Raw genomic sequence first — 27,576 nt, 5'->3', positions numbered from 1 at the left:
TATTACTAGGCAGATTAACGGAGCCTGGTACGCTCATCTCGTCGGCTGTATAAAAATTTTAAGTAAGCGAAAACGCCCCACCAACATTAGCGGCCCACTAGCAGTGAGTCCATGCAGTACAGCGACTACGATGGTAACAAGTTGAAGTCCTCGCCGGTTCACTATATCTAAACAGCAAATATCCCTGCACGCGCTATGCCTCTGCCCTCTGTAGAGTGAGAATCTCTGGTGCTCCTACGGAGAGCATCTACATATTCGTGGGGGAAGATACAACGGGTAGCTGCGAAGAAAACGCGTTACGTGTACAGCAGGACTCAGCGCCTAATGCTAAAATAAATCGAAGAAGCCCAATGGCGAGAAGCAGACGATGCCGCAGTCTGATGTCCGTTTGTGCGATGCATGCTTAGCTGCAGACTTCCAGTTGCATGCTGAGCTGCATGGCCACATAACCCAAAGAAAATTGAGGTGATCCCCTAATTGGACTGCGCAAACTCACTTATGGTAGCCTCGTCCTCCGCTTCAGCCGCGCTGGGAAAGCCGAAGAGGCTACCATGGTGGACCAGTCTGTACACTACGAAAAAAAAGACAAGGGTTAGGATCATTCCACCATACACCAGCCATTTGTCACCTTGCTGCCTTCGACCAACTGCTCCCAGTAAGGTTGACGCAACGCCCGCACTACTGGCCATATCGAGCACCTTCCGCCGCGCACTTTTGAGTGAAGCATTCTGAGACACGAGCTGCCCGACAATACCCCAGCCTTGAGACAGCACCGAATCCAGCACTGTACGGGATTCCTGCAGACGGTCCCTCTCTTTAGCGTACATAAGCTCAGCATGGCGCATGTCCCCCCACCTCTTACTGCGGTCGGCGTCACCAAGTAGTGCCTTCCGGTCACGCATCGCCTCCTGGACCCGCTGCTGTTCCAGGTTCATGCGGCCTTCTGCCTCTCTCCTGAAGCTCTCCGCATCTGCAACCAGGTCTTGGATCCTCCGCTCCCAAATGGAGTACATATTTCGCGATATGCCGCTGGACTTAGCCGACGCGAGCGCATCTTGCAAACTCAGGACAAGCATGCAAAATTGACGCGTGAGGGCTGAGAAACGCTGAAGCTTCGCCGCCGAGGAGCCCCCACTTCCGCGCCCATCACAGCCACCAAAAGGTGCCTCTGCGCCCTTTATTGCAACTTCCCGGCCTAATGGTCCAACGTATGATCGACCTCCTGAATGTATAGGTGATTGCAATGTCAGCGACGATGATATGGTGCGGAGAAGAGAATCCAATTCCTTCCTAAGCGACACACACTGTGGGTACAGTTCGGACAGGCTATCATTCGACGATGGATCTTCCATTGTGCTTAGGCTGAAGAGGCGAGTGGTGGCCTCCTGGAGTATCGTGCCGACCAGTCGGCAGTAAGCTTTAGTTTAGCGGCACACCGCCGTGCGCATTGCAGTGGAGACAACACCGCCTCACTAAACGGCAGACCGACCTCCTCTATTCGCTTCATAAATGCACGTGCCAACCCTAGCGGTTCTCTCTGCCAGGGCTAACAACCGCTGCTCCAGCCACGCCAAACAAGACTAGTCAGACGCCTACGGAGACGGTTCGCCGAGTCCCACCTGAAACGCTATGCTGCCCAGGATGAATTGGTTTTGAAAAAGGGGACATCTTTCTGCGGGAAGGGTTCCAGTTCCTCCCTATATACACGACCGCAAGAAATCCCCGCCCGCGCGGAAAAGACGCAGTACGCCCCCCGTGTTCAGCAACCCCCTACAGGCTTATCATACAAGTATATGGAATATATATCTATTTACTTATGTTGCGTGCGCTGGTAGGGTTCCAACATAACTGCCGGAGTGGACCGGGGGCTGCGAGCAGTGTAGTACCCAGCTCCGACGTGGGACTGAAGAAGAGGAAAAACAACGAGTACTTGTGGGAGAAAAAGAATTTACGAACAAAAACGGACGAAACGTTCCTACCAAACACCTCCTCATTGAAGTTACGTAGTTAGAACAGCTAAGGGAGGGGGCCACCGGGGCTGCCGGTGAAGTGCCCAGGGGTGAAGTAGCTGGCTATCGGATCATGGACACCGAGCGGTCAGCTACCAGGCCAATATAATTATTCTCATTTGCTAGTTGCAAAGTTTTATTATCTGCCGGTGAGTGCGGCTAGAAGGAGATGGAGGGGGACATGAATTGGTGTCCCTGTCCCCATACTCAGTCAGCTGAGACAACACGCTTATGTGAGGTTTAGTAGAGGGGGAGAGTGGGGGAGCCATCGGACGAAGCTGGGATGCTCCATGGCTCCAAATTCTACACAGGAAAAACATTCTGATTCGGTGTGTTCCCTATCCAGCTGGCGAAATAGGTCGCCCCTGTTGGCCCCCGAACCGGGGACAGTGGCACTGGTGCCAGTCCCTTCGCGCGTTTGCAGCAGTGTGTAGCGACCAACTCTACTCCATTAAGGCTAAACACGAACTGCGCCTGTTATCAGTTATCGCTTCGCATCATGCGTTATTAATGTTGGCTAGTACGCCCGCAACACAGTAGCTACCACTACACGGATTGTAGTGCACGACACTAGAATTTTCGCTTTACCTGCAAACGATTAAACGCTGTAAATGTCTCTCTGTGTCCAGGCACCTCAATTTCGGTCTGCCACTAGGGATCTAGCTACCCACCCACAGCTTTTGTGGTCTCTCAGCGGCAAGAGACCGATAATTAACAGTTGTATTATTGACGCTTAACAACAGCTTACTCCTTCTCTCCCCCACACCTCCAGACGAAGCCGAAAGTCAGTCTACAAAGTTTAGCGCACCTCAGAGTTTTGTATCTCATCAAGTCTATAAGCACGGCGACGATATCGACGCCAGGCGTAACCAGTCCTCGATCTTATCCGGGGACTGTCACGAGCTGCAAAGGAGTCTAGAGACTTGCGATAAGAGTTTTCAAAAAGCATCTGACCTCTACTGCCACTAAACAGCCTGGGGCCGGCGGCCCAGGCGCCTGGGCACGGTGGAGAGGACGCAGCCTCACACGAGTTCCAACGCACCCCGCTCCTACTCGTGCTGAAGTGCAGCCAAACCCTATTGCTGCATGCACTGATGCTGTGTACAATATTGTTGTTGAACGCTTACTTGCCCTCCCATGGCCAGTCTGCGCACAAGTAAGGGTAAAGATACACGCTGTAGCATTGTCTTTGTGAATGTGGTTTGCGTATTCCTACTTCGTGCAGCTGGCAAATTAGGGCCAAGAAAGTGCTCAACAGCCGCTACAGTGTTAATGCATGCAGCAGTAATGCTCGGTTGTGCCTGCGTGCACGGTTCACTTGCAGCACATGTTGCAGCGGGGTGCGTTGGAACTCGTGTTAGGTTGCGTCATCTACCCCGTCTCCAGCCGCCAGGGGCACCGGTCCCATGCTGCCTGGTGATTGGAAGTGTCAGATGCTTTTTTAGAAACTTTTATCTCAAGTATCTTGACTATTTTGCAGCTCTAGACTATCCTCGGATAAGACCGAGGACTCTCTTTACACCCCGGTCGAATAGATCTGGCGAAACAGACACCAATCCCGATCTCCCTTCCGCTTTCTCCAGCCACACCTAGAGGAAGACCATGAAACCTAGCAGCTACTAGCCAAGAATAGCTACAATGGCCTAGTGACTTTCCTGCACGATGTCCATGATCCGTTTGTCAGCTTTGGAACTCCCGGTAACTACAGGTCTTCCCCTGTAGTTCCCGCGGGTTCCGAAGCGGCTGTGCCTTGGATGGGGTAACATATGCCTCGAATAAGTGGCAATGAGAAGTCCCATATTTCAATCAATCAACGTTTTGGACAAAATCTGGAAAGGGCTAGCATTGAAGAAGGTGCCAACAAGGAGTATAGATGCAGCCGAGGAGTAGCGACGCTGCCATATAACCGTTCATTCTCGCCGTTGCACCGCGACGCCACATAAACTTTACAGATTTGTGGCAAATATTTGACAAGCATAATTAAAATTGTTCCTTGATGTACAAAGTTTCTTGGATGCCCGCGAGGCTACCGCATGCTCCACGGGACGACCAACCCACCGTGGCCCTCCAACTCTTAGCAAGTCGTCTGCATCTCCCAAAGAAGCCCCCGCGCGCTTCCAGTTAGCTGTATTTGGATGCATATTCACTTTTCTTCCAGGATAACGAATAGCAACAATGGACTTCTCTGACTCGTCGACTCTGCTGGGGGGCCCGTTGCCACGGGCCCCCCAGCACTGTCAGTCATGCTAATGACTGAAACTGCCGTCGAAAAAAGCGTTTTCGGATACCGAATAGATGGAACTGGCATCACACTGCATGGAAGAAGGGGATAGGCTTAGTTCGAAATGCTGGGGCTAGCCGGATCTTGGGCTTGCCGGGGGCTCCTGAGGCAACAGCAACGGGGGCAGGCAAAGCAGCAGATGCTGCTACTTCTGGCGTTTCTCGTGGACTGCTGCATCGGCGTTTCAGCATCTGCTCACCTCCGTTGCTCCATTTCGAATAATACTGGCGCCAGGTTCGCTTCGTTTGTCGGAGGCACTTGGTCTTGTCCCTCATTCAGAAGGGCATTTCTTGCGCCTGCCAGCAGCAGCAAAAGCGCAGACAAACCAAACAGCCTATGGACGTCCCTGAAACCTCAGCATGTTAACTGCAGGCGAATGCACAATGAGGTAGCTTCTCGGAATACTCGGCCCGAAGGGCTCGTCAGAGCCTACCCCACGCGATGGGTGATGGAACCAGGCGCTCACAGGGAAGGCGGCCCCACATTCAGCAAGCAATCGATGCTGCTGAGAAGTTTTCCCGTCGACACAACGATCTATGGAGGTCCCTTGACCCTGCTCATGAGGGCGCATGTCCATCGGTCCCACAGCAGGTTGGGAAGGCCCGCGTCGCACAGAAAGTCCCTTTTACGGAATCTTGCAACCCAGGCAAGCCTCAATATAAACATCAACACCATGAGCTTGGCTTATTTCTTGTGTATGATGCGTTGTGTTGATTGTTAACGGCTTTCTCCGTGCTGCTCGTGGTAGCTGAGCACAGCAGTACGCTGGGGGTGCCACCACGATGGACATGCAGCCGGTTTGACGTGATTGAAGATCCCTTCATTTTGTTTGCAGTTAATAAGACATGGCAGCATCATAACGACTGCAGCCAAGGGTAAGGAGCTGCGCCGCGTGATTGACTCGAAAATTGTTCTGGCGAAAAAAGGGGGACTCCACAACTACCGCCAGGCCCTCGGTTTTTTTTACGATAAGAAACTGACGAGGAGCCTGTTTCAGCAAGTAAGGATCAAGCACCTGATGGTTGTTTGATTGGCAGTCAGCAACATTCTCTGTTGCTGCGGAATGCGGCTCCTTCTCAATGTATATATACCCTAAGATGCGCAAGTGCACGAGATACCAAAGAGGCTCAGTTTTGATGTGGCAGATCAAGTATACGTCGACGACGACACCTCCGTTCTTCATTATATATCCGAAGTATCTGTCTGTGTGTTGTGTCCGGTATGAAGGCCCCAACAAGGTTCGCACGAAGAAACAACGGATTTTGTAGGTGCACGCGACTGCCGTTTCCCCGTTTAGGCGATGCGGCCAAAATATGCAGAGTCGAACTTCTGGACTAGTTCCTCCCAAAACACTAGCGAGATGCTTACACATCTCTCCATTAAGATAAAGCCGGCTGCCTACTGGCAAACCAGCGAAGTTGTGGAGGCTGTCTGTATAAGACAAAGCGCTTCCATAGCTGCCATTCAATGGGTCTTCCTGAGTGGTAGTTCTGTCGCGCTGGGCTTTCATAACCAGCGTTGCTTGCTGGTGCTTCCAAGTGACAGTCCAGTAACCGTTTTCTTTAGCTCGCTGGTCAATTTTTTTTTAATCGATTAGCGCGCGTCTGTTGACGGGGGGGAAGCAAACTCCCGCGACCTGGGCTGGATTTTTTTGGGTTGTGCCGAGTAGGATTGGATCCAGTGTTGTTGGTGTATATGGACACGCATTCAATCAAAAGAGATGCTCCCCAAGTTTACGTGTGATCGAATGTCTGGGGATGAGATAAGGAAAATGAGCCACCAGTGCATGGGGCTGCACTGCACGCCGGCGGCGGCCTCCCGCCGGCTCGGTACCGCAGCAGACCAGGGGGGGCGCCGTAAAGCTTTTAGGACTTTTTTTTTTCAAGTTGACCCTTGTTGGCATTTGCCTGTGTAGCTTGCTATATAGCTTTTAGCTGCTCATACATCGCTTCTTGCTCTTGACTAGCGCGCCTACCGTCGGCGAAAGCCAGTTGCTTGCGAGCGGTGAAGTCTACCGGTTTTGTCTGAGGAGACAGAAATGCTGCTCTCCCGGTTAGATGAATTTTAAGCTTGGAAGAGAATACCTCCTAACATAGTTTCTTGTGAAGCTTCATTGGCCGGGTGTTGCGGCCCGGGGTCTGGGACTGGTTCTCCGCGGTCTCCAATGAGCGCCGATCGGTGGCCGTGATTTTGCAGATTCTTGCGCTGACAGGATCGCCAAGCTCTGTATTCGCTCTAATCGCCTTCTAATTTGTTGGTTAGGCATTTTTCAATTCCCTTTCGGTGCACAGCCGTCGAATTGCTCATATTTGGCTTCCCGTGGTCTACAGGCTACGCCCATGGTTTCTTCCCCAGTCCTGCCGCAACAAGTTGAGCTCCATATTTGTTAAGAAACGCTCAGCCGGAGTTATTAGTAGCGTTCACATAGGGGGTTCAGACGAGAGAATGCAAATGGCGGTCTTGCCCGAGCTAAAGTCGGATCGGCTGCGCATGCAGCTTAGTACTGTCGGCGAAAGATTCGCAGGCTTCAAGAGCTCTATTGCAGATGACTCGCGCAAGAGGAAGCAAGTAGATGAGCAGAGATATCAGGCAAGTTCTCTTTCACTAGGCGCTCATTGATATGCTCGGACTCGGCGACAGTACAGTGCAGCCCCGTTTAGCTGCATTCCACATACATTCTTCATAGTGATCGTCGCACCTAGTTTTTGTTATTTCCGTTGTCAGGAGATCAAAGACTCGATAGTAGCTGTGGAGAAAACACTTAATCAGGAGATAAAGAGGCGAGTCGATGCTAACAAGACACTCCAACAGATATCTGAACAGATGGCTAATGAAATGCTGGAAAGGCTACAACTGCGGATTGTAAAATACATAGAGAGCCTAACGGTAAGCCCCCTATGCGGATCAGGGCAATTGTGCTTATTATATTTACGCGTCGCCGAATTGATTGCAGGCTTTGCATAATTCGTGGCAATTAAGAAAAAAGGGGAGACTGCGCACACCACTAAATGTCCTTCAACACCTAACTTGAACGTTTAGTGTGTTTTTCTTAGTAGGACTTGATTAAATACGTGTATGTTTTCGTATTCAGGTGTCGATGGACATGCTGATAACACGCTGCGAAAGCCTGGAGAAAGGGCTCGCCCAAATGAAGGGAGATCTACCCAGCAAGCTTGCGGTGGGGAGAAGCACCATCTCCAGGCATCATTGCTTGGCATGCACTATCTTGTGTACTTGTCTACCAGTTGCAAGTCTTGTCCCCCATAACTCGACGTTTTTTCTGGAATTTCTTCCTGTGCGGCTGCAGCAAGACTTCGCAGCCCTCCAACGTGAAGCAACTGCCCTTCGTCAGGCATTTTCAGCTGAGACGAAGAACAAGAACGAACGAGAGAGTCTTGCGTGCAAGAAGCTGGGGGAACTCCAACTTCTTGTAGACTCAAAATTTGAAGCTGAAATCGCAATTAGGCAGGAACAGCTGAACCTCATAAAGAGAGAGGTTGAGAGGCTTGTCAAGTACGTGAATGCTCTGTAAACATAAACAAGGTGCCTTCCTGCATGAGATGTCGTCAAGCTCTTTCTGCATGCGTAGACGTAGACAGAAGTTCTTGCTGCAAAACTCTCGTAGGAAGGCATCCAATTCATGCGCCAGTCCACTGGAAAACACAGTGTGAGGGGCCTATTCCCACGCGGTGCTAGGCCTGTTGCTGAACTTGAGGGGATTAACGACTTTTGGCTTCCCTCGCTACGTGACCTTTACCGTGCTGCATTTTCTGGACTGCACGCAGGGGAGACGAGGCTCACGAGCAATTCCACGCCTTTATTATGGAGGAGCTGATGGCGCTTAAGAACGGATTGGCTCTAGCCACGCAGGCGCGAGAACAGTCAGACGACGAGATTATACAGGTACTGGACGCATTTGAACCTACAGTGCACAGATGCCTGTCCAGTGTTTCCACAGTAGAGCGGGGCGGGGAAACAACACTACTAGCCTGCTGCACTGGGGCACGTAGCACTTACTGCATGGGCACGGGCAAGGATTTAGGAATTTGACTACAAGGGAACGTTGGAAGCTATGAATCTGTTTAGAGGAATATATTCTGCTTGGACTGCTCGTGTTTCGGTTAGTTCTGCATTTCCGTGTCTGCTGCTCTGATGTCACAACCTGTGCTGTTTTTGGCTATGCGGACCAGGCGATCAACCAGTATACCACCGCCCTGCAGAAGGGATTGCGTACGATCAACTCACTGTAGTTGCCGAAGCGCTGCCCCGTCCTGTCTAGATTTAATCACATCCACACCTGGGCGTGACTGGTGCGTATATGTTTAAACCAGCTTCTGCAAGCGTGACGTCAATTACTGTTCCCTTATGGGGTTTGCAGTCCCTCGCTGTTTTGATGTATTGGCGAAGTAGGAAACTGCCAAGCTTTTTCGGTAACCGATTTTTTTTTGGTGGGTAGGGGTCGTTGCCTTCTGCATTGTCACTCGCCGGCCGACCAAGAGCCGAATAGACTTCTCTTTTCAACTCGATTTTGCCTCGATTTCATGCATGTGCGTTGGAAAAGACTACTACGTAGATACGAGATGAGCAGATAATGTTGACACCAGGCAGCATAACAATAAGGCAGATATACTGCTCGGCAATGCCCCTTCTGTGTCTTGGGGGGAGCACAGGCGAATCTCCTCTTGCCAGGACGACCGCTAGAAAGAACGGACTAGGACAACGAGCCGATTACACTCAGTAATCCGCCTCTACGGGAAATCCAAAACTGTCGTACACGTCAGGGTCAGTGCAGGCCTAGAGTGGTGGGGGATTTCAGTTTCACCTGCTTGCGTGAGACAAAAAGAGAGCGCCTGATAAAAACCCTTCAGCTCTTTATGGGCTCCGGCTCCCGCGTCCGACGGAGTGCCGGCATTCAGTTCTGGGTACACCTGCCCGAAAGATACTTCGTTTTAGAGCTCTTTTCTGGTGTATGTTATCAACGAAGCCGAAAGGACGGAGAGAGCCATTGGTCCAAACTGGCCGATTTGCCGGTTGGGCGCGGACGGCCAACGGCGCCTCAAGCCGAGCCCAAAACCGGAGCTAGGGTTTATTTTTGTCCACAGCGGCAATGTCTTCATGTTTCCTCCCAAGAATAATACTCATCGTGTTTTTGCTCAGAAATATCTACCCATGTGTCAATATTTCACTCAAAAACAACCCACAGGCAAACGATGGTCGACTCGGGATTCCGCTGGCACGGCTGCGTGGCTTGCGTGGCTTGCGCCGCTGCAATGTCCAGCATTGGCTCCGCTTTGTTTCAAACGTTACCAGTCATTGAGCCCGACGTTTTCTGATTTGAACCAACAGGCAATAACACTCCACAATCATAACCTCTGAATATTGTTTGCTTCTGCTTCCTCATCCTCTCATACATAACATCGACCAGCGACAGCACTGTCGACAGCAGCCGACCAATACAGACGAAATCGCCCTTAATCCCACAAGATGGCGACAACCACCTACCCTTCGCCGTATCCGGCGTATACGGAGACATATCTTACGCCGGAAGGATACATTCAAGGTGAATTTCTGGTGGCGAGTTGCTGCGTTCGGTGTTGAGGCAGTGTCGCAGACACCAGCAAGCCGACCTCCAGCTTCTGATGCTTCCATTTCCGTCCCTGGATTCCTATCAAATTGCTATTTCCAGCCATAAAGAATAGCGTGGTGTCATTCCGCAGCTTGAGGTTGAAATCGACTGCCAGCGGCGGCGAGGAAACCACGTCGTTACACTTTGGGTCTCACCCTACGCGGAAAAATCACCCCGCTTTCCTTCACCTAAGCGTTGCTATATGTATGGGTAAGTGAAACCTTATGCGAACCATTCATCATCTCTTTTTTTTTTCTTCTCAGGGGACGGCAGCATGAACAACATGGCGTACTACGCTGGTGGACCGGACCCGATGCAGCCTTGCGCGCCTTCTGTTGCTCAGCAGATCCAACATAGAGATGCTATTGAAGTTCATCAGTTTGACCCCATGCCCTCATACAATTATGTTCCCACAACATCTCCCCCGCTGTACGAGCCCGCCTCAGGTAGCCTGGGCATCAATTACCAAGACCCCAAAATGCAGACTTTCTGCCATGCATTCGGCAATGGATTCTCCTTCTACAACACCACCACAAACAGTGCGATGCCTCAAGGCTATCACATCGCCATGCAAGGATTCCCAGAGGCAGCTGGAGCCCGTGCAGCCATAAAAAAAGAAATACAAACACCACCATCCATGGTGCAACAACCGCAGCAAGACGCCCAACAAGGCAAAAAGAACAAAAGGAGGTCAATAGCCTGCTGCTGAAGAGAAAGCTCTGGGTTTGTATCTGCTAATATTTCTCTTCATGTGCTAGTGTTTAGACTATCAACTACGAAGCGCTGAGAGAGAAATCGACTCTCCATCCGGCGCTCCATAGTGCCGCTTTACTGTACAGGCATTTGTAGTACCTTTTTTAACCAAAGATCTAAAAATCCTTCTGGGGCATCCCATGAGGACTTAAGAACAGTAGGGAGGCTAAGGTTGCTCCTTTTCCCCCCGAATTCTCACAAGTCGAATATCGACAAGTTTTCTGGCTATGGAGTGATGCCCACCGGCCCATGTTCAAATTTGGTTACGAGTTGGAAAACGATAAGGAATCCCTATTGGGTTTATTAAGCTCCTGAATGAAACAGTGGCTACAACTGACTCCTAGATGTTCTAGATACAAGCAACCGTCCTCTTCATAAGCCGCAGTTAATTAGGCCGAGTCAGGCTGCTACCAGTGCTACAACTGTCCTCACAACTGCAGCTGCTGCATCTGTAGTTTCCCGTAGTTTCTGCTGCTACGTTGGCCGCAATTAACTTCCCTGTTTCCGGAAGGCCCGCCAGGAACGACGCACCACTGGTTTTGCTAATATGGGAAATTCAGCATATCCATGGTTCGTTGCCAAAATGACGTCCAAAACGCATTACACCCCACGTCGCATTGGCTTCGCAAGAGCTGGTTGTGGCGCCGCCTTTGCACTGGCTGGGTGTAAGGAGGGAAACGCTGCTGGCGAGCGTGGAGACAGGCGTACTCTGCAAATTTTCATCTTCGAATACAGCGAAGGCGGTAGGAGTGCGTGGTGCAAGTCTGCACCACACGCAGCTCCCCCTTTCTCACAGGCGCACCGCTGCTTCAAAATTAACTACTTCCTCCTCGGTGCCGCAGCAGAAAGCTGTGCGGTGATCCATTTTTTCGAGGGCCTGAGGACAGTCGGAACTTTTCAACGCAGTCGCACCATTCGCCACTCTGCCAGATTACATGCTCATACAGCTCCGCATTCCACGCCACCACACAGCATTTCTTGTGGGCTTGCAAGACAAAGCAAGGAAAATTCACACGTTTCTAGCTTGCAACCATAATCAGAACGGAGTATGCTCACCACATCGAGGGCAGAGCACTTCCCATTGCTAGAACGGCCCCCCGCCGCCTCCACTAGAAAAGCAATCGGTGCTACTTCATACGCAAGGCGAAGCTTCGCTGGTGCCTTGTTACTGGCGGGGTTGCAAAAGACCCCATGACCCTTTACAAACAATTGGTAGACGTCGGGACCGAGCCCCCCTATCAGCGGATCAGATGGAGGCACAAAGCTATTCAAATTCAAATTGCTGAAGGTGCAGGTAAAGGGAATTGTGTATTTAACCTGCACTTGGAAGCACGTGATGTCACACACTTCAGCGTTTATCAGAAAACCATATGCACACCTGTGTATCTAAGTGTGTATCTCTCCTCCATCCACCGCTGCACCATTTCGTTATACGCGGGAAGGTCTTGGGCAGCTCTGAGGTTTGCAGGAGAGAATATTTTCGCTCCTTTCTTCAGAATGCTGCAGGGGCCCCTCAAGACTACAGGAGCTCCCTCCTCTGGGTCGAGCTGAAGGTCGAATGTTGAACCGTTAACAGAAAGCAGGGCAGTCGTTCGTGGCCCATAAATAACCAGAAGTGCGGCGACCAGCTGACGACCTGGAAACACAGCTGTAGCCAACTGCGAATGGTCCAGTCATTGACATACTTACTTGGCTGTGAATCACACCCGCTTAAAACAGAGAAGTTTTGAAAGCCCGTGTTTTTTATACAGCAGTTGTGAAGATGCCGTGATCCTTAGGAGACTCGTGTGACAAGCGCGGAGCCGACAACAGCTACATATACATGAAAACCGACATTCCCTCACCTGTGGCGCCGATAAGTGTGGCTGGTCCCTTCCACTGTAATCCTTTTTCTCCAATCTGCCATATTCCGAAGATCGATGCGACGCTCCAGTTGCAGTCAATTATGCTGCTCCCGTCCAGAGGGTCCCAGCAAACAACGAGGGATCCCCCAGGATTAACTTCCTAAGAAGAAAAACGAATCGTTGGGGGATAAGGGGAGGCAGGTAAAAAACGCCACTTGAAAACGGGTACCTACGCCCACTAACTAGAAGGAGGTGGGCCAGACACTGCAGGTAGTTTGCGTGGGCCTCGCTCACGCCCGAAAGGAAGAGAAACGGGCACAGGCGAGCGAGGTAGGTGTGTATGAAGCTGTTACCTCCAGATTTGTGTCTTCCTCACTGCTTATGGCCTTCACAAACCGGCACTCCTTAGCCCAAATCCTTAGCTGACGCTCCGCAAGCAGGTCGACGGACAGCTGCTCCTCCCCGAAGCTGTTGCTGGTTCCCGATTTGGTGACTTTGGTGCTGCGCAAAGCCTTGCTTATGCGGCCTTAAGGCACGCAAATTATTTGTGCAGAAACACAATCAGATACACACTTGGAAGGCGCGTGGAACAACTTGGGAGGCAGATTGGGCATTCGCACTATCCCCAGTAAAACGACACAACAATCTGCAAATGGCTGCGATAGGGCGAATACAGAATTACCCCAACATGCCTACAGAGTTGCTCCCCAACAAAAGAAGAACAAAATCCTAATCGCACCGCATTCTTTGAAGAGCGTCGGGAGGGCGGATTTTAGGTCGGCGTTTGTCGACAACTTGTCCAGGAGTTCTCCAAGCGTTAAACCGGAAAAGTCCGCCGCTTCCCTCGTCATTTTTGTTGTAGATTCTGAAAACAGGTAACGGGAACCCAACTTTCTGCCCGTTACACTCTCGTAGTAGAGCAGCAGCGGTGGCCGGTGCAGCTCGCCACGAAGCATGGTCCGTGTGCACAGCATCGCGTCTTTGAGTAGTTACACTATTAAATAATGCTAGAGACTAAGCATTGAAGATGCCAATTCAGCTGCTTGAAGTAGTGTTTTCGTGCACACCTGGGGGAACTTGCTCCGAACAGAAGACACAGGCAGCGCTCTACCGGCTGCTTGGCAGTTCACCTTGAAACCCTTATTAACAAGATACGACGATTAAAATGTGCAGTTAGTTGGTAGGGAAATATGTAGTAGATGTTGAATTGGTGTTCGTCTGTTTCCTTCAAGTTTTTCTGCCCCGTCCTCGTAAGTCTGGGGGGCCCCATACTACAGTGCGTCTGGGGCCAAGCTCAAGCTGAATGGCCACCGAAAAGAGATATTACAACTCTCTGCCTAAACAAAGATGAATTCGGATTCAATAGTGGGGCCTGATGGCCAATCTTCTCCTCCCGGAGGCTTACGAGAGAGGCTGGGCCAGCTGTTGGAGAGGACATGGCAAGCACACCGTCCCTGGCTTGAGTGGCCGACCTCGTGGGAGGGTTTGCAAGAATCCGACGACCACCTTCTGCTGAGGGAATACTTGACGAGCCCACGCGTCCACAAGGAAAAGGTTGAAGAAGTATGTGCACTGCAGTCGGTAGAGTATTCAGATCCACTGTCTCCCAGTTGGTCCCCCATCGTGCGGAGATAAGAGCAGTGAAGCAAAGAAGTGGATCTTCTGAGTTCTGGATTGCACCGACCGCAGGCTTCTCCAATCAGTTTCTTTTCCTTGCGGTTCCTTCTGCAGCAAATTTCAATTAACACGTTCAATCTGCACGGGAAATCTGGGGAGATAAACACTGAAACGGGTTCGCCTGCCGTACGTTCCCATGTTGCGCTATTCTTACCTTCAGGTTAGACGACAATTTATTACGGCGGTCAGAGCCAAGAGTTTGGCGACGGAGGGAGTGGCGGCCTTCCTGGAAGGGGGAACAACCGATGAGTGGATGCTTTACTCTTGTCAGTCAGTCCCCGTACCACTTTTGATAGTACTCATACTTTTTCCGTTCTCTTTCGTCACAATGCACGACATTTGCTAGCAAGCCTTTCCTATCAAGTGTGTTGATATGGGTCCGCCTATAAATTCGCACGGACACCGAATATCAGTTACGCTTCTCTGCGTATGTATGCCCCGTTGATGAAGGAAGTCAGCTGTGCTGCTACACACAGAACCAGCTAAAGAAGTGTGTTTCTCCGTTTCAGCTGACTGCAACAAAGCTGTCTTTAGACAGGAAGCCTTTTTCCAGTACTTGGTTGGAATAAACGAACCCGACATCCATGCGGCATACATTTTGGCGTCTGATGAGATTGTATTGTTTACCCCGAAAATCCCGGAGGACGCCCTACGGTGATTCGCTCTACATTCAGTGCTAGATCTATGTATGCAGGGACCGGAGGAGGCATGCCTAATTTACTCACTGTGTTGTTCTTTGTTAATTGCTTGTCAGGTTCATGGGCCCTCCAAAGGATCCCAGCTTTTACAGGAGTCGATATGCAGTAACAGACGTTATTGAGGTGAAGGAGCTGAAAGAAGTGGAGGAAGAGCTGCGGGTATGGGAGGCAACTCCCTCTGACCTTCGTCTTCTCACTACAACTTGACTACTCCGCACTTGTGTGTAGTTAGTTCTGACCGGGAGGGGTAGGATGCCACAAAGAGAAAAGGAAAAGACAACAGGCACCAGACACGCTGCTTTTCAGATGCAACACCAAGCTCTGTGGTTCCACCTTTGCAGCGACGAGGGATACATACACTGCATGTGCTGAAGGGGGTGAACTCCGACAGCGGGCGGCCAGTGGGACCTCCAAAGGCTCTCAGGAGTTTTTCATCATTTGCTATCAATGATACGGCTCTTTACGATATACTTGTGGATTGCAGACTCCGCAAGGTAACTGCTGAATGGTTGTTAGCCGCTGATGAAGTACTCCTGATCGACTTTTTATCTCCAGCTATAGTGCATGATATGTGGTGTTAGCAATCTGGGTGTTCGGGAGTCAAATCTGCTGCGGCTTGTCGAGGATTGAAGGTCTTGTGCCAAGGTTTCACACCCCAGAATTGTGCTCATAATCCCTTTAGTTTGAGGCTCTGTCTCTTGGGCTCTGGTTCTCTCGCTGCATCACTTGGGTTTACTGCACTGCATGCACGGCTGGAGACCGCGGTAATCTGTTTCCTACTCAGACGCCTCTGGAGGCAGACTTCTTGGCCGCTGCCTGCCTGTGTTCTTCCCAAGCGCACTGCTTTGTTGCGAGGCACGTTCGGTCTGGGATGGTGGAGGGTCAGGCGGAAGCTCTCTTCAAGGCATACGTTGGATTCGTCGGGGGTGCTAGACATGTAGCATATGACTGTATATGCTGGTAGGTGCACGTTGATAGCATGGGATCTGCCTACGAATTAATCATATACTTTCATACACTTGCATCTCCTGATTCAATTTTCTCAATTCACATCATATAGCTAGGAAGATCTAGGTAACGTGGAATTCGCAATACATGCAGTAGTACTTGGTTTTTATATGCATGCCTGTTCCTACAATCTCATGCTTCACGAGCAGTGATAATGTCTCTTCACAAACGGCGTGGATTCATTACCTTCCTCGTGTCGCCCCTCTGCGTTTTTTGGAGTGCTGGGGTAAATGCATCAATCCTTCACTACGGTCACGCGGGTCGCCCAAACGACGCAGCAATCGGAAGCACTGACTTGTTGCTCTTTGACATGGTGGGTGAAGGAAATAGTCTGCATTCACGTCGTTCAAAAGGGTAGAAGGGAATACAGTGTAGAATGCAGATAGTAGAGCAGTGGAAAGTGTCTCCACCTGATTGCTGCTCATTATTCTCCGAATGGCTCGGTGCGTGTTGTCTCCCAGGGTGGTGACTTTAACGGCTATGCCACAGACATTACTTTCACGTATCCGTCGAGCGGAACTTTTACAGAAGCCCAGAAAGCAATATATGAGGCTGTGCTGGACGCGCAGTTGGCTGTCATTGAACGCATGCGACCGGGTGTCCAGTGGACAGAGCTTCATCGTTTGGCGGAACGTACAATTCTCAAGCACTTGAAGGTCAGGAATGATAGCTGACCCTAAGGGTGCTTGCTTTCCGCTACTCCACCAACGTGAAAGTCTAAGGGTTCTATCGCTCTTGCTGCTGCTATAAAAACTCGTGCACGGTTTTGCGGCGCTACTTCTTACATTCGATCTGCCATTCTTGGCGTCCTTTTTGAAGCAGCAGAAGTTTTTGCGCTTCAGTGCGTTCGTGTCGTCGTGTGTTGCACAAATGATGAACGAAATGACATTGAAGCCTGCGCATTATTTTGGTGTTCCGTGTCGTTCTTCTATTTTTAACAAATGTCATTTCAGGCTCTAGGACTTCTCGTTGGATCTCTGGAAGACTGTGTTGCTGCCAGTATTGGATCTGTCTTCATGCCGCACGGTCTTGGTCATTTTCTGGGGATGGACACTCATGATGTTGGGGGCTTTACGCCGTCTTCGCCTCCGAGTGATCTTCCAGGCCTCCGCTACCTCCGCACCACCAGGACCCTTGAAGAGGGCATGTGTATTACCGTTGAACCAGGTAAACAGTTGCACTGCAAGGTGGCATAAGGGCAGTTTGGCTTCCTGTGCCGCGTGTCCACATCGACATACAGGCACCCGGTTCTGGCAGCTAGATTGATAAGGGAATGGCAATTTTCGCCGAGGCCTCTAGATCCATCTGTCCTTTTCTTGTCCTAAATCAGGATGTTATTTCGTTGACAACTTGTTAAAGCAAGCAGCGTCCAACCCTTCTCAAGCCCAGTGAGTGGAACAACTAATAAACGTTACTTCTTTAGTGTTTTCCAGACTTCTTATAACAAATGGTATTACTTGGCAACTCCTCCATATCGTGCAGCTAAATCCTTGCATATTCGAATATGTGCTTTTTCATTTGACATCTTCAGCTTGTTGGACTTCACTGTCATCGATAAGTACAGGTCCGTAGGCGGAGTTCGACTGGAAGACGATGTCCTGGTCACAAAAGACGGCGTGCGCAACTTAACGGTTCGTTGCTTTTTGCATTGTGATCTACTGTCGTCACACGGTCCCGTCCTCTTTTCACATGCAGGGGTAGGCGGTTTAGGATCGCATGATCACCCCGTGAGGGCATTGCCAGTGTCTTCTAAAATAATTGGCAGAAGTGTATCAGCTGCTTGCTTCTTCAGGTTGTACCTCGGTCGGTGGATAGTGTTGAAGAGCTCCTCCGTTCCGGTGTCAAGCCGCCGGGGCAGCGTCCGTGATGTTCATTAACTCGAACCTCAATCTGCTTTTTCCCTAGTTTAGCTATGTGCGAAGAGCTATAAGATATTCGTACACATAGGTACTCGTTTCCTCTCTGTGCATACTGCGAACATCGGGGAGTCCATGACATCATGGCTCGACCTATGTTACTGAAAATGCAGAGGCGGTGCAACCGGCTTTACAGTTCCGTAGTGGACAACACTCAAGTGGCCCTTCAGAGCCATGCACTCCTCATCTACACTGACCGTTGAAACCTCCTTTGTCTACTGCAACAATGAAATAAGCGGAGATTTAGAGTGACTGAAAAGGACAGCGGCAGTACAGTTCCTCGTTGCTACTGCAGCAAGCACCCCGCAAAGCCGCAGTTTTCACGGTTAATCTCCTACCGATAGAGCAACGACACCCAAGAGCTCAACACTGCTGCAAATTGACCCCACCGGCAATGAGCTGCGTTGACTCTGTGATATGCGTTGCCAGCTGACGTGCAAACGAGAAAAACGACTGGCACCTATTCCTGAAGTGCGGGCACTTCCTCCGTCTTGTGTGAACGGCCACCACAGCCGCACATAGTGCGCCAGAATCCAGGGTGTTGGTCCTGTATAAACAAGACAAGAGGCTTGCATGTATGGAAAGGTGCAATTTTCTATCATGGTGCCAGATGGATATCTGCAGTGCCTGAATATACACGCAGAAGTGCTCCTCACCAGTCCGGGCGCATCGTCATTCATTAGTACGATTTCCGGCTGAGGACAGACGACAGCAGAGCATAAAAAGGGGTGATGTACGAAGCCCCTCTGACTTAACCGTACGCCTGATACGGATAGGCGACACCCAGAACTCGTGTCTAGCTAACGATGATGGGGTGCTTGGAAAAAGAGCACACGCGCGTTACTAGCTACCGCCTTCCAGTTTCCTGTTGTAAACAGCCTGCTGTTTCAGGCTATCACGACATTCCCGTCGGAATGGCACAAACTCACGGTCGTGCTCTTAGTGCCTGTTTCATTGGTTCCCTCTGGCTTCTCAGGGGATGTCGCTGGCTCTGGCTCTGGGGGAGGCGTGGGTGGCTTCTCAGGACGCGGCGTTGCTCCGTACTTGACCAGTAAGTCATACACTGACACGCAAGCGGCGCAGCAGATGACAACCAACACCCTCGAACAAACGCGCATATTTGTTTACGTTGTCAGTGTGAACACAGTGTTAACAAGGCCTTGGGCAAAATGCCTCGACCTGAGGAGTAAGTGAAGATAGGAATCACCCGAATGTAGGTAGTGTTTCTGTGAACCTACGTGGGGATCCTTTCTCGCAACGGTCCAAGGCAGTGCGGCCATCATTATCTTCATCATTAATACTCTTACTTGCTCCTCGTTCCAGCATCGCTTGTACCCAGTCTAACGGGACCTGATGCGCATCGTACGGCTAAATTGGGGCAAAAATGGGGCAAGACGCAGCTGGTCTGCCACGCTACATGCGGCCACTCTGGGACTCGCCTGAGGGCCACGCTCATGGAACTGTTCATTCTTGCCTGCTGATCGCATGCAGTCATCAAGGCCGTGGTGCCGTCGGTGGCCTTGGTGTTCAAGTCAAGATCTTGTTGTGGGAGGAGGTACTCGACAACTTTCTTCTTCTGCAGCATCAGCGCCATCTGCAGTAAAGTGTACTTTGATGCGTTCGAGCTGAAAAGTGCCACACACGACAGTAAGGAAGAAATTAACAGGGAACACCACAATATGATACAGATACAGACAAATTAATACAATCCGAAGTATCAGAAATAGCTTTAAAGACAGCTCTTGCAAGTACCCATAAGGAAACACAACAGAAACAGTTCCTACTTGTCATCCATGTCAGACACCGGTTGGTTCCAGTAGCGCTTCATCGCCTTCACCGTTCCCAAGCTGCCATCTGATCACAAAAAAATGGGAAGACGCCAGAAAAAAAAAACGTGTCTTCAACGCACAACAGCTTCGGCGGGGGGCGGACTTGTCTCGAGACAGGGGAATTTCTTGACATGCACCCCGTTCTCTAAGCGAAGGGGCCCGGGTTTTTATTTGCCCAAATTTGCCACAGTATTCAAGCATCTCCAATTGGATCTAGCATGAGCTGTTCTTCCTTCCTATCTGAATCGCTTCACATGAAGTGAAGCTTAACGGGAGTATAAATACTAGGTCCCCGCCGGAAGTGGGGGGCGGATAGATAACACCAACTGGATATTTCCACTTACTGGCAATTACTGACTTCTCTATGTGGAAGGTTGCCATCTTCGCATTCGTCCAAGTCGGAGAGGCTTGACCAAGCCCACAAGAAGCACACGGGGAAGGTTTTCGTGTTCACTGTGCAACTACACAGCCTGAAGAAGGGAAGTACCGATAATTCAGAGGGTTGGACCGCATAAACTAAAGACGGCTCGTAAAGATGCAGTGCAAGTTAAAGCCTCAACTGCGAGCAGGAACTGCTGAAACGCCCGCCGGTTGCCAAGGAGCCACCATATACTGAATCAACAAACCAGCACCAAGAGAACTTGTTGGTGCCGATTTCGTCTCTTGGAAGTCTGCGTGAGTGTGAAAAGCAAAGATAAAGGACCTCTCGACGGAATTTCTGCAAATCCACGAAAGTCGAGATATCCTGTAGTCCCCAGTCAAAACTCCCCCAGTCCAGTGTTACGCAGGGTTCTTCGTAGGTCTTCTTGTCAAAAGATTAACGGTTTCACAAACTATAGGCCTATTTGTATGGGGAGATGAATTTGTCAGGAATGCGCCGACTGCGCTCGTTCGCTCAGCAGCCCGCGGCGGTAGTAGCCAACGACACGTAGGTGAACCAATGGACCTGGATAGTTCATCTTGCAACAAGAATTAGCAAAGTCACTCATGATTCACTACATTTACTTGTACTTTTCGTTTCAACATGTGACTATGGTGTTTCCAGCTTGCCGGAGCATCGCACACATCTAGCGAGCCACGAAAACGCTATCGTCGAACGGAAAACAACGTAGGGGCCAGCCAGCAGTGCCACGAACCCTGTTCCGCTATGCATGCAAGGAAAAACTACTGGTAGACTGCTTTTGCTAGTCTGTTCTAGCCGTTTGGGAGCTCTATGTGTGCCTTCGTGGGGGACGCAGCAGACACGGGGTTAACGAGCAGTAGCCGAGCTTGTGCCATTTTCTGTACATTATCAACCCTTGGCAACAGGGAAACAACGCCATCTTTGCGAATACAAGCACAATCATAGGGAGTGTTCGCCATACTTGAGTAGAACAAGGCGGAAGGGCACGGGCCGGTGAATCGAATGTTCGCTTTGCATGGAGGCCGATGGGCCGATAGGGAAGCATTGTGTATTATTATTCTGTGTACACCGTATCCCTAATGCCACTTTGTGCCTATATTCATTGCCTTCACGTGTAACGTTCGATGAATCCTGTTACTAGAGCTTGCGGAGCAAAAGCAGGGGGAATGCCGCATCAAGCACTGAGAGGGTGTGCTCAGTGTCCAAACTGACAGTTTCAGTGCACTACATGCCATGTTGCGAGAGTTAGATTGCTTTAACAAAGGAGCACTACCTTGGAAAAAGCCTTTTTGTAGAGTCTGCAACCCAAGGGGCAGCTAAGAAACGCCCAAACCTTCTCGTCTACCAACCCCTCTTCATGAATCCAACTCGCATCTGCGATGTTCGGGGAGTTTGTTCCTGGATATTTGTATCAATTGCAGATCAACAGTCACCTAAACTCGCACAGCAAAGAAAGCCAGGGGAAAGTGAAGACGGTAGCAGAACGCTCAGAATGTACTTCGCAAACAAGGGTGCATTGTGCACGAGTATGACTAAACATGGAGGTAGCGCGGGTAGTTGTGCATGGAGTTTTGTGCATTCATTCTACCTGGCACGCTTTGTCTAGGAAGCCGCAAACCAACAGCAGCTCGGGACAGAGGTGCAACCACATCTGCGAAGCATTCCGATAAAAGACGGCAGCACGCCTGCTGCGTTCATCGCGAGGCTCCGGGCACCACGCTGATCCATTATCTCGCTGTTTTTGGTCGTCGTGGCGTTTTAAGTAGCGGAAAGACTCCTATTCAATGCCAGCTCGTTTGAAATTTGTATGTAGTTCTTTTCCTTCTGGCTTTTCCATAAGTGCACGCAACAGCTGGATTGCTAGCGTTCCACTCGATCTGTTCCCTCTCTGCAGATCGAAGGGGAAGGCTTCTTTGTGTCCCACAACAGCAAATGCCCACGACAAACAAACCGTTGAGATGGTAGACAAGAGACGATATCTTGTCTTCCGTGACCTTTGCTTCCCGTCAAAATTTTCCACACCGGTAGGTGATGCCCTAGTGGAGATAATTGTCCAGGGATAGTTCTTAGTATTACCGTCCTCTTGCCTCTCCGCAACAGTACAGCGTCAACGCACCACTTAGCGTGACAACTTCTGCTTGGGCTGCGCACTGAGAAATAGCCATTCTGTATAGCGTCCTCCGAAGAGCGTAGAAGTTGCTATATTGATCCTCTCCTTTTACTCTAGCACCGATTAGCGGGGTGCAGGACCCAACCACTTGCCTAACAGAGACCTGAAACTGCTGCATGAACGCGGGACTGAGTTTTGCTTTATAGAGAACGAATAAGTTACTACGTTAGATCGTTCAGCCTCCAGTCAAGCCAGGTTCATACGTGGCATTCCTTGTAGGTCCCCTCTCAGGTTAAGTGTAGCATTGTCCCCGCAAAGTTGGTCTGGATGATGCTTACCCCTTTCTTTTTTCATGCTTCTTCCTTTTTTTTTATTAGCTTCGAGGGCGATCAAGAAGCCGTGTGTCGTTCGAGGGGAGGGGCAGATGTAGCGTTGTCTGGGTTACTTTGGTTTGTGTATTCCTCCTTGCGTGCAGGGCCATAGAGGGCTACTCAATTCCTCAACAGCAGTCTATAGTATGAATGCATGCAGTAATATGGGCTTGACTGTGTATGCTTGTGGGAATACGCTGCAGCACGAGTTGCGGCCGGGTGCGTCCCAACTCTTGCCGGGCCGCCTCCTCTCCCCCGTCCGCAGGCCCGTGAACCACCAGTCATAGGCTTCTTGACGACTAAAAAGGATGTAAGCTGATATTCGGAAACGCTTATACTAAGTATTTTGATTCTACTGCAGCGCGCAACTGCCCTTGGGTAAGATCGAAAACTCTCGCTCCACTACGTGGTTCTACGTGGTTCATTAGCAACACACATCTCGCTATAGAAGTTCTAAACGCCATTGTTGATGGCAAAATCTCCCCCTCTTTCTCTTAGATCTAACAAATGCCATTGTAATTCACTTACCATAGCTGCTAATTCTTTTTCGGTACGTGCGGCGCTAAAACTGGAACTTTCCCATGTTGCAGATAGTTCAGCTCAGTTGACTTCCCCAATTCCAGGAATCGCTTATACCCCAATGCACAAAATCTGCAAAGCTATCGCGTGTCTGCTAAAAGCGTCTCTTCACTGTCTAGAGTCGCACCGACTGGTACAGCTGTGCGGGTCGTGAACAATTGTCGAATAGTAGGAGAAGTATTATCCCACCACGTATGAGGCCCACCCAGGCCTGTAAACCCATGATGCGCAGCAGCAGTATTTGTTTACTCTAAACTCAAGGATAGTTTCCCCCGTGAATCGTGGAATTAAGTACAATTTCGATGCCGGTGGTGCATCGATGAGCTTGAGGGCTATGCGCCTCTTCCTTAGTGGGGTGAAAGAGGGCTTATTTGTTGCAAAAAATGAGTCTGAAGAAGTGTTTACATGCTTTTGATAGTCAGTTGGCATTGCCTTGGGCCGCCGTGCAGTATGCAGTGCTCGCTGACTCGCCCCGAACATGCAGCCGTCATCGAAGCGACTCTCGCGGCAGCATCTACAGATCACCAAAACATGAAACATGTTGAAGCGTATCTTAATTTAAAATTTCAACTGTGCTCCCTTTTCCGGAAGCTCGAGAGACTGGCGTCTGCATGTAGTCCCAGCTTGCAGATCTTACGAAGCCGCTCGGACAATGCCGAATTCCACTACACAAGTTTCTGTAGCGGCTTAAAGATAGATACACTTAGAGCTGCGTTACAGGCGGCTTCAAAGTAGCTAATAGTATTTGTAGAAAGGGAGCGTGCCTGGTTGCGGCCTTCAGAGGATCGCTCCTGTTGCAACACATGCTTGACTTCTTGGTGTGTGTGAGGATGGGTAAAGATGGACCCTCTAGCTGTAAGACGGAACAGCCCTTTGTTGACCGCTTTAGTGCCTTCTAGATTTATTATGCATACTGTGCAGGAACAATTTTCACCCTTGGGGACGCGTTGAACAACACTACCGCAATGGCCACTACACAATGCCGCAGAAGCGTAGCAACTCACGCCGGCTGCTCATTCCGAAATTTCGGGAAGAGTTTACACTTAGTTTCCTTCTGCGTTTTTTCAGGACCCCCGGACAAAGCATCTTTATATAACTCCGTGCTCGCCGTACCGTCGCTTCGCCAAAGTACTGCCAGGCAGGCAGGAGCTATACGATGCCGTCGCAGGTTAGAGGCATGCAGGCCTCGTAGTGGTGGCATATGCGCTGTAAAGAGACTTCTGAGGCATCCAGCGACGGAGACAACTATCCACTGAGTGCTCACGGAAGTCCCGGTTGCAGCCGCCGGCGCGGTTTAGTCAGGTGTTTAACTTTCTGCTCGTATGTACGTTTCCTCAACTGTATTGTCGTGTAATGCACAGGCGATGATCTGGACAGTCTGCGCAACTATCGGGCGTACTGGAATACTCCAATTTGCACGTATAGACAGCCGTAAGTGAAATTGCGCCTCGCGGGAACTGCGGCCGCTATTACGTAGTCCCCGATGACCTTGTGGTTGGTCATGCTGCTTCATGAATGCTAACTTAAGACTGCCCTTGTAGCCTTTTAAACTTGACTTTCGAGTCATTTCTTGCGGTTTATGTTTGCTCCAGAGGCTATGGAGAGATATTTACTACTCCCCAACTGTGCCTGCTCCTGCAGCAAGAACGGCTCTTGAATTATTTGCTGGCAGATCCTTTCACTGACGTCGAGGCAAGGTCGTCTCCGAGTGGTTGGACCCTGCTTATGATCGCTTGTGCAGCAGATGTACACTGCGCCCTACTTACCATTATTGTCTTGTCCTTACACATATTGTTAGCTCGAGCTGCTTCCTTAATAGACTTCACTTACTTTGCATATTATTTAGCGAAGCTTGTAACGAAGAGCGTAGCAAAACGAATGGGACGCAGTGTCTACGCCACAAGCAACATATGCAACGCGATGTTTGGGGTGCTGTGTGGAGCTACTCAGGCTTCCCTTGGTATCGTGAGTTTAATACTGCAACGAGCCAAAAGCAAACGGCACATAAACGCCATCAGCGCCTCTGGAAACACTGCGTTGGACTGCACCCGCCCAGGTGGCAGTGGTAAGACAGGTGTAGCCTCGTGGTATCCTTTTCGAGTTATAGTGGTCGCTGGCTTTGACACTGCAGTGCTTAAATCATGTGATTCGAGAGCCATAAGTTTGATTTCTGCTCAGTTTATTTGTTTCTTCTCGACCGAGGGGCTCTCCTAGCAGAGGAAATCCATGGAGCCTCAGATTCCAGCGATGCCGAAGTTCGTGTTGAAAATATGGATGGGAGAGAGACGGGTTCATGGGACCGGGCAAACAGAAGGCTGAAAGAACTACACGGTAGCAAACATGCCAAGGATGAGACTCACGAACAGGGCAAAAGAGCAGGTCAAGTTGGCAGGCTTGTTGAATCGCATCAGCCAAATACGTCATCCTTGGCTAGGGCTCCCCAAAGTCTCACGTCCTCCCTTCGCAGTGAAACGCAAGTGGAGCTCCCCAGGACTTATGCCCGGGCATCCATGTCACTTCCAGAAGTTTTAGGTGGCAAGGAGGCGGCCCTGACGAAAAGGGCGCCGGTAAGCCTTTCGAAGAGAGGCGTCTATTGGGGGAGCAGACCAAAGGCCAGGGGATCTGCAGATAGCACCCAAATGAATGCAAAGCCTCTGTCACCAGGGCGCTCACAGACAGACGGTGCGATACAGGATACAAACAATGTACGACCTTCCGCACTGGAACTTCCTTATGGGACGTTCAACAGACAGTCTGGCGGCCAGTGGCAAGCTGATTCGATGGAGCATTCAAGGGGGTCGCCTGCTGCTAAGGGAATCGAAAAGGCCGTTGCACCAACACATGTACAGCCTGAAGACAGCAAACGGGAGGATGCAGACATTGGCAATTCTTCAGCAGTGGAACAACAACCCCCAGCGAACTCCAGTCGATCAGCAGGCAGCGCGCGGCAAGCGTATTCGAGTACGCATTCGAAGGGATCGCCTGCCGCCAAGTCTACGGGGAGACTTCCGTCCCTTCCTGGAGGGGATCAGGCCTCGGAAGTTTCTAGCACTTGGTTATTGCCACAAAAGGAAAGTATCACACATACTGATTCTGCCATGACGGACCCACCACACGAAGGCTCCAGCGATATGAAAAACACTTCGCCCACTTCGGCGGCCGTGAAAGCGTACGACCGCACCGCTACAGAGCCCGTGTTGGAAAATACTCTGGCGAAACGGTTTCGCAGCTTTGCCTCGGCGGACTCTGTTCGCCGACGGCCGAACAGCGCAATCGACGTCCCTTTTGGCAAAGGCGAACAACCGCAGCAAACTGACTCGCCGTGCAGCAGTGGGCGCTCTTCTGCTGAAGCAGAGGGCTCGCTTACACCTCAGGGCAGGACAGATATTACTTCCAGGGATTCTGAATTACTTGTTGAAGGCGGATCACAAGTAAGCCAACCGGCTTCGACCGATAGAGCATCAGAAGGAAGCCAGATAGCAGGTCCAAGGCAAAGCTCTATGGAAGACGAAGACCACGCTCGAGATGCGATTGATACAGTAAGAAAACCTCAACTCGACGGGTCTGATGAAAGCAATAACGTAATTACAGCTGAGGAAGCCACTTCTGATTCAGATGGAGAATTGTGGCAGCGAGAATCCAGTCCCTCTCTGAAAAGCCGTGATAAATGGAATTCGACATCGAAGCAACTGTCACTATCTCCATCTCTCAAGAATATTGGATCAGGAGATACAGAATCACAAACCCTAAACTCCGGCGTGGCTGTGGTGCCACGCAGCCAACAAGAGCTACTTTCACCAACAATTACAGCAGGAACAGCGGAGGCTCTCTATCCCGCCAGCCAGAGGCTCTCTACCTCGCAAGATGATTCGCTATCGGGTGGACAGAAGACGATGATTTTGCACGGGGACTCCGATGTGCTGGAAACCCTCGACCCAGATGTGCCTGTACTCATATCGAGGCCGTCTACTGAGAAACCGGCATCGCAATCGCCTCCTAGGTGATCTGGAAGTAGCTGAGAGGCAATGTGCTGAGTATTTTTCCAGCCCAATTCTCACTTTGTGTCTCAGTTGTTCTGCATGACGTACCTGCTTTATTTCCCCTTCGTGTTCTGAATGGCAGAGATGGCTGGCACCATTTCATGTGCATTCAACGAACAGCCAGAATATGCAAGGGGTTTTTGACGTGTGGGCTGACACCTGGTGGATCGCTGTTGAAGCAGCTGTTGGCCAGGTGACGCTGCCGAATTCCGCTAGAATGAGGCACCATGATGGAGTGCCGTGAACCTGCAGGGCAGGCCACTATTAAAGCCCAGCAAGACATGAAGCTTGTCGAGGGAGGGAACCTTCCGAAATGCACAGGCGGACGTGATTATTTGTCTCCTGCACAACGGTGCAAGAGGATCTTCTCACGACTTCTCATTAGAGATTATTTTATTTCCTGCATCGCCTAGCTTGGTCGTGCTTGGCGCA

The 27,576-nt window shown here is 50.5% G+C and overlaps 7 protein-coding genes across 7 annotated transcripts; 4 read left to right on the top strand and 3 right to left on the bottom strand.

Moving 5' to 3' along the window:
- Nucleotides 1-473: 473 nt before the first annotated feature.
- EMH_0019240 (golgi SNARE protein, putative) lies at nucleotides 474-1,352 on the bottom strand (the record flags this gene model as incomplete). The annotated part of the gene is made up of 1 exon (XM_038022396.1): nucleotides 474-1,352. The coding sequence occupies one exon, from the start codon at nucleotides 1,350-1,352 to the stop codon at nucleotides 474-476; it is 879 nt and encodes a 292-aa protein (XP_037878250.1).
- Nucleotides 1,353-6,735: 5,383 nt separating this feature from the next.
- EMH_0019130 (SF-assemblin, putative) lies at nucleotides 6,736-8,540 on the top strand (the record flags this gene model as incomplete). The annotated part of the gene is made up of 6 exons (XM_038022395.1): nucleotides 6,736-6,858; nucleotides 7,015-7,176; nucleotides 7,382-7,468; nucleotides 7,598-7,803; nucleotides 8,076-8,193; nucleotides 8,481-8,540. 6 exons carry the CDS (start codon nucleotides 6,736-6,738, stop codon nucleotides 8,538-8,540), a joined length of 756 nt encoding a protein of 251 aa, XP_037878249.1.
- A 1,234-nt stretch (nucleotides 8,541-9,774) lies between these two features.
- Nucleotides 9,775-10,625, top strand: EMH_0019020 (uncharacterized protein; the record flags this gene model as incomplete). The annotated part of the gene is made up of 2 exons (XM_038022394.1): nucleotides 9,775-9,850; nucleotides 10,180-10,625. The coding sequence occupies 2 exons, from the start codon at nucleotides 9,775-9,777 to the stop codon at nucleotides 10,623-10,625; spliced, it is 522 nt and encodes a 173-aa protein (XP_037878248.1).
- An 834-nt stretch (nucleotides 10,626-11,459) lies between these two features.
- On the bottom strand, nucleotides 11,460-13,364 carry EMH_0018910 (sedoheptulose-1,7 bisphosphatase, putative; the record flags this gene model as incomplete). Its single annotated transcript, XM_038022393.1, has 6 exons — nucleotides 11,460-11,546; nucleotides 11,726-11,904; nucleotides 12,048-12,305; nucleotides 12,514-12,673; nucleotides 12,867-13,039; nucleotides 13,253-13,364. The coding sequence occupies 6 exons, from the start codon at nucleotides 13,362-13,364 to the stop codon at nucleotides 11,460-11,462; spliced, it is 969 nt and encodes a 322-aa protein (XP_037878247.1).
- Nucleotides 13,365-13,860: 496 nt separating this feature from the next.
- Nucleotides 13,861-17,763, top strand: EMH_0018800 (prolidase, putative; the record flags this gene model as incomplete). The annotated part of the gene is made up of 10 exons (XM_038022392.1): nucleotides 13,861-14,076; nucleotides 14,351-14,456; nucleotides 14,700-14,844; nucleotides 14,945-15,047; nucleotides 15,230-15,382; nucleotides 16,358-16,552; nucleotides 16,850-17,063; nucleotides 17,227-17,284; nucleotides 17,428-17,527; nucleotides 17,689-17,763. 10 exons carry the CDS (start codon nucleotides 13,861-13,863, stop codon nucleotides 17,761-17,763), a joined length of 1,365 nt encoding a protein of 454 aa, XP_037878246.1.
- A 509-nt stretch (nucleotides 17,764-18,272) lies between these two features.
- EMH_0018690 (ankyrin repeat-containing protein, putative) lies at nucleotides 18,273-20,022 on the bottom strand (the record flags this gene model as incomplete). The annotated part of the gene is made up of 6 exons (XM_038022391.1): nucleotides 18,273-18,359; nucleotides 18,469-18,507; nucleotides 18,742-18,875; nucleotides 19,148-19,437; nucleotides 19,597-19,666; nucleotides 19,986-20,022. 6 exons carry the CDS (start codon nucleotides 20,020-20,022, stop codon nucleotides 18,273-18,275), a joined length of 657 nt encoding a protein of 218 aa, XP_037878245.1.
- Nucleotides 20,023-23,944: 3,922 nt separating this feature from the next.
- Nucleotides 23,945-27,108, top strand: EMH_0018580 (Proteophosphoglycan ppg4, related; the record flags this gene model as incomplete). Its single annotated transcript, XM_038022390.1, has 5 exons — nucleotides 23,945-23,959; nucleotides 24,173-24,272; nucleotides 24,466-24,535; nucleotides 24,697-25,160; nucleotides 25,283-27,108. The coding sequence occupies 5 exons, from the start codon at nucleotides 23,945-23,947 to the stop codon at nucleotides 27,106-27,108; spliced, it is 2,475 nt and encodes an 824-aa protein (XP_037878244.1).
- Between the last annotated feature and the right edge of the window lie 468 nt (nucleotides 27,109-27,576).

The sequence above is a fragment of the Eimeria mitis genome, genomic scaffold (assembly GCF_000499745.2).
Source record: "Eimeria mitis Houghton genomic scaffold, Emh_scaff20, whole genome shotgun sequence".
Lineage (NCBI taxonomy): Eukaryota > Apicomplexa > Conoidasida > Eucoccidiorida > Eimeriidae > Eimeria > Eimeria mitis.
The sequence above is the reverse complement of the archived record's forward strand: the minus strand, read 5'-3'. Positions and strand labels throughout refer to the sequence as shown.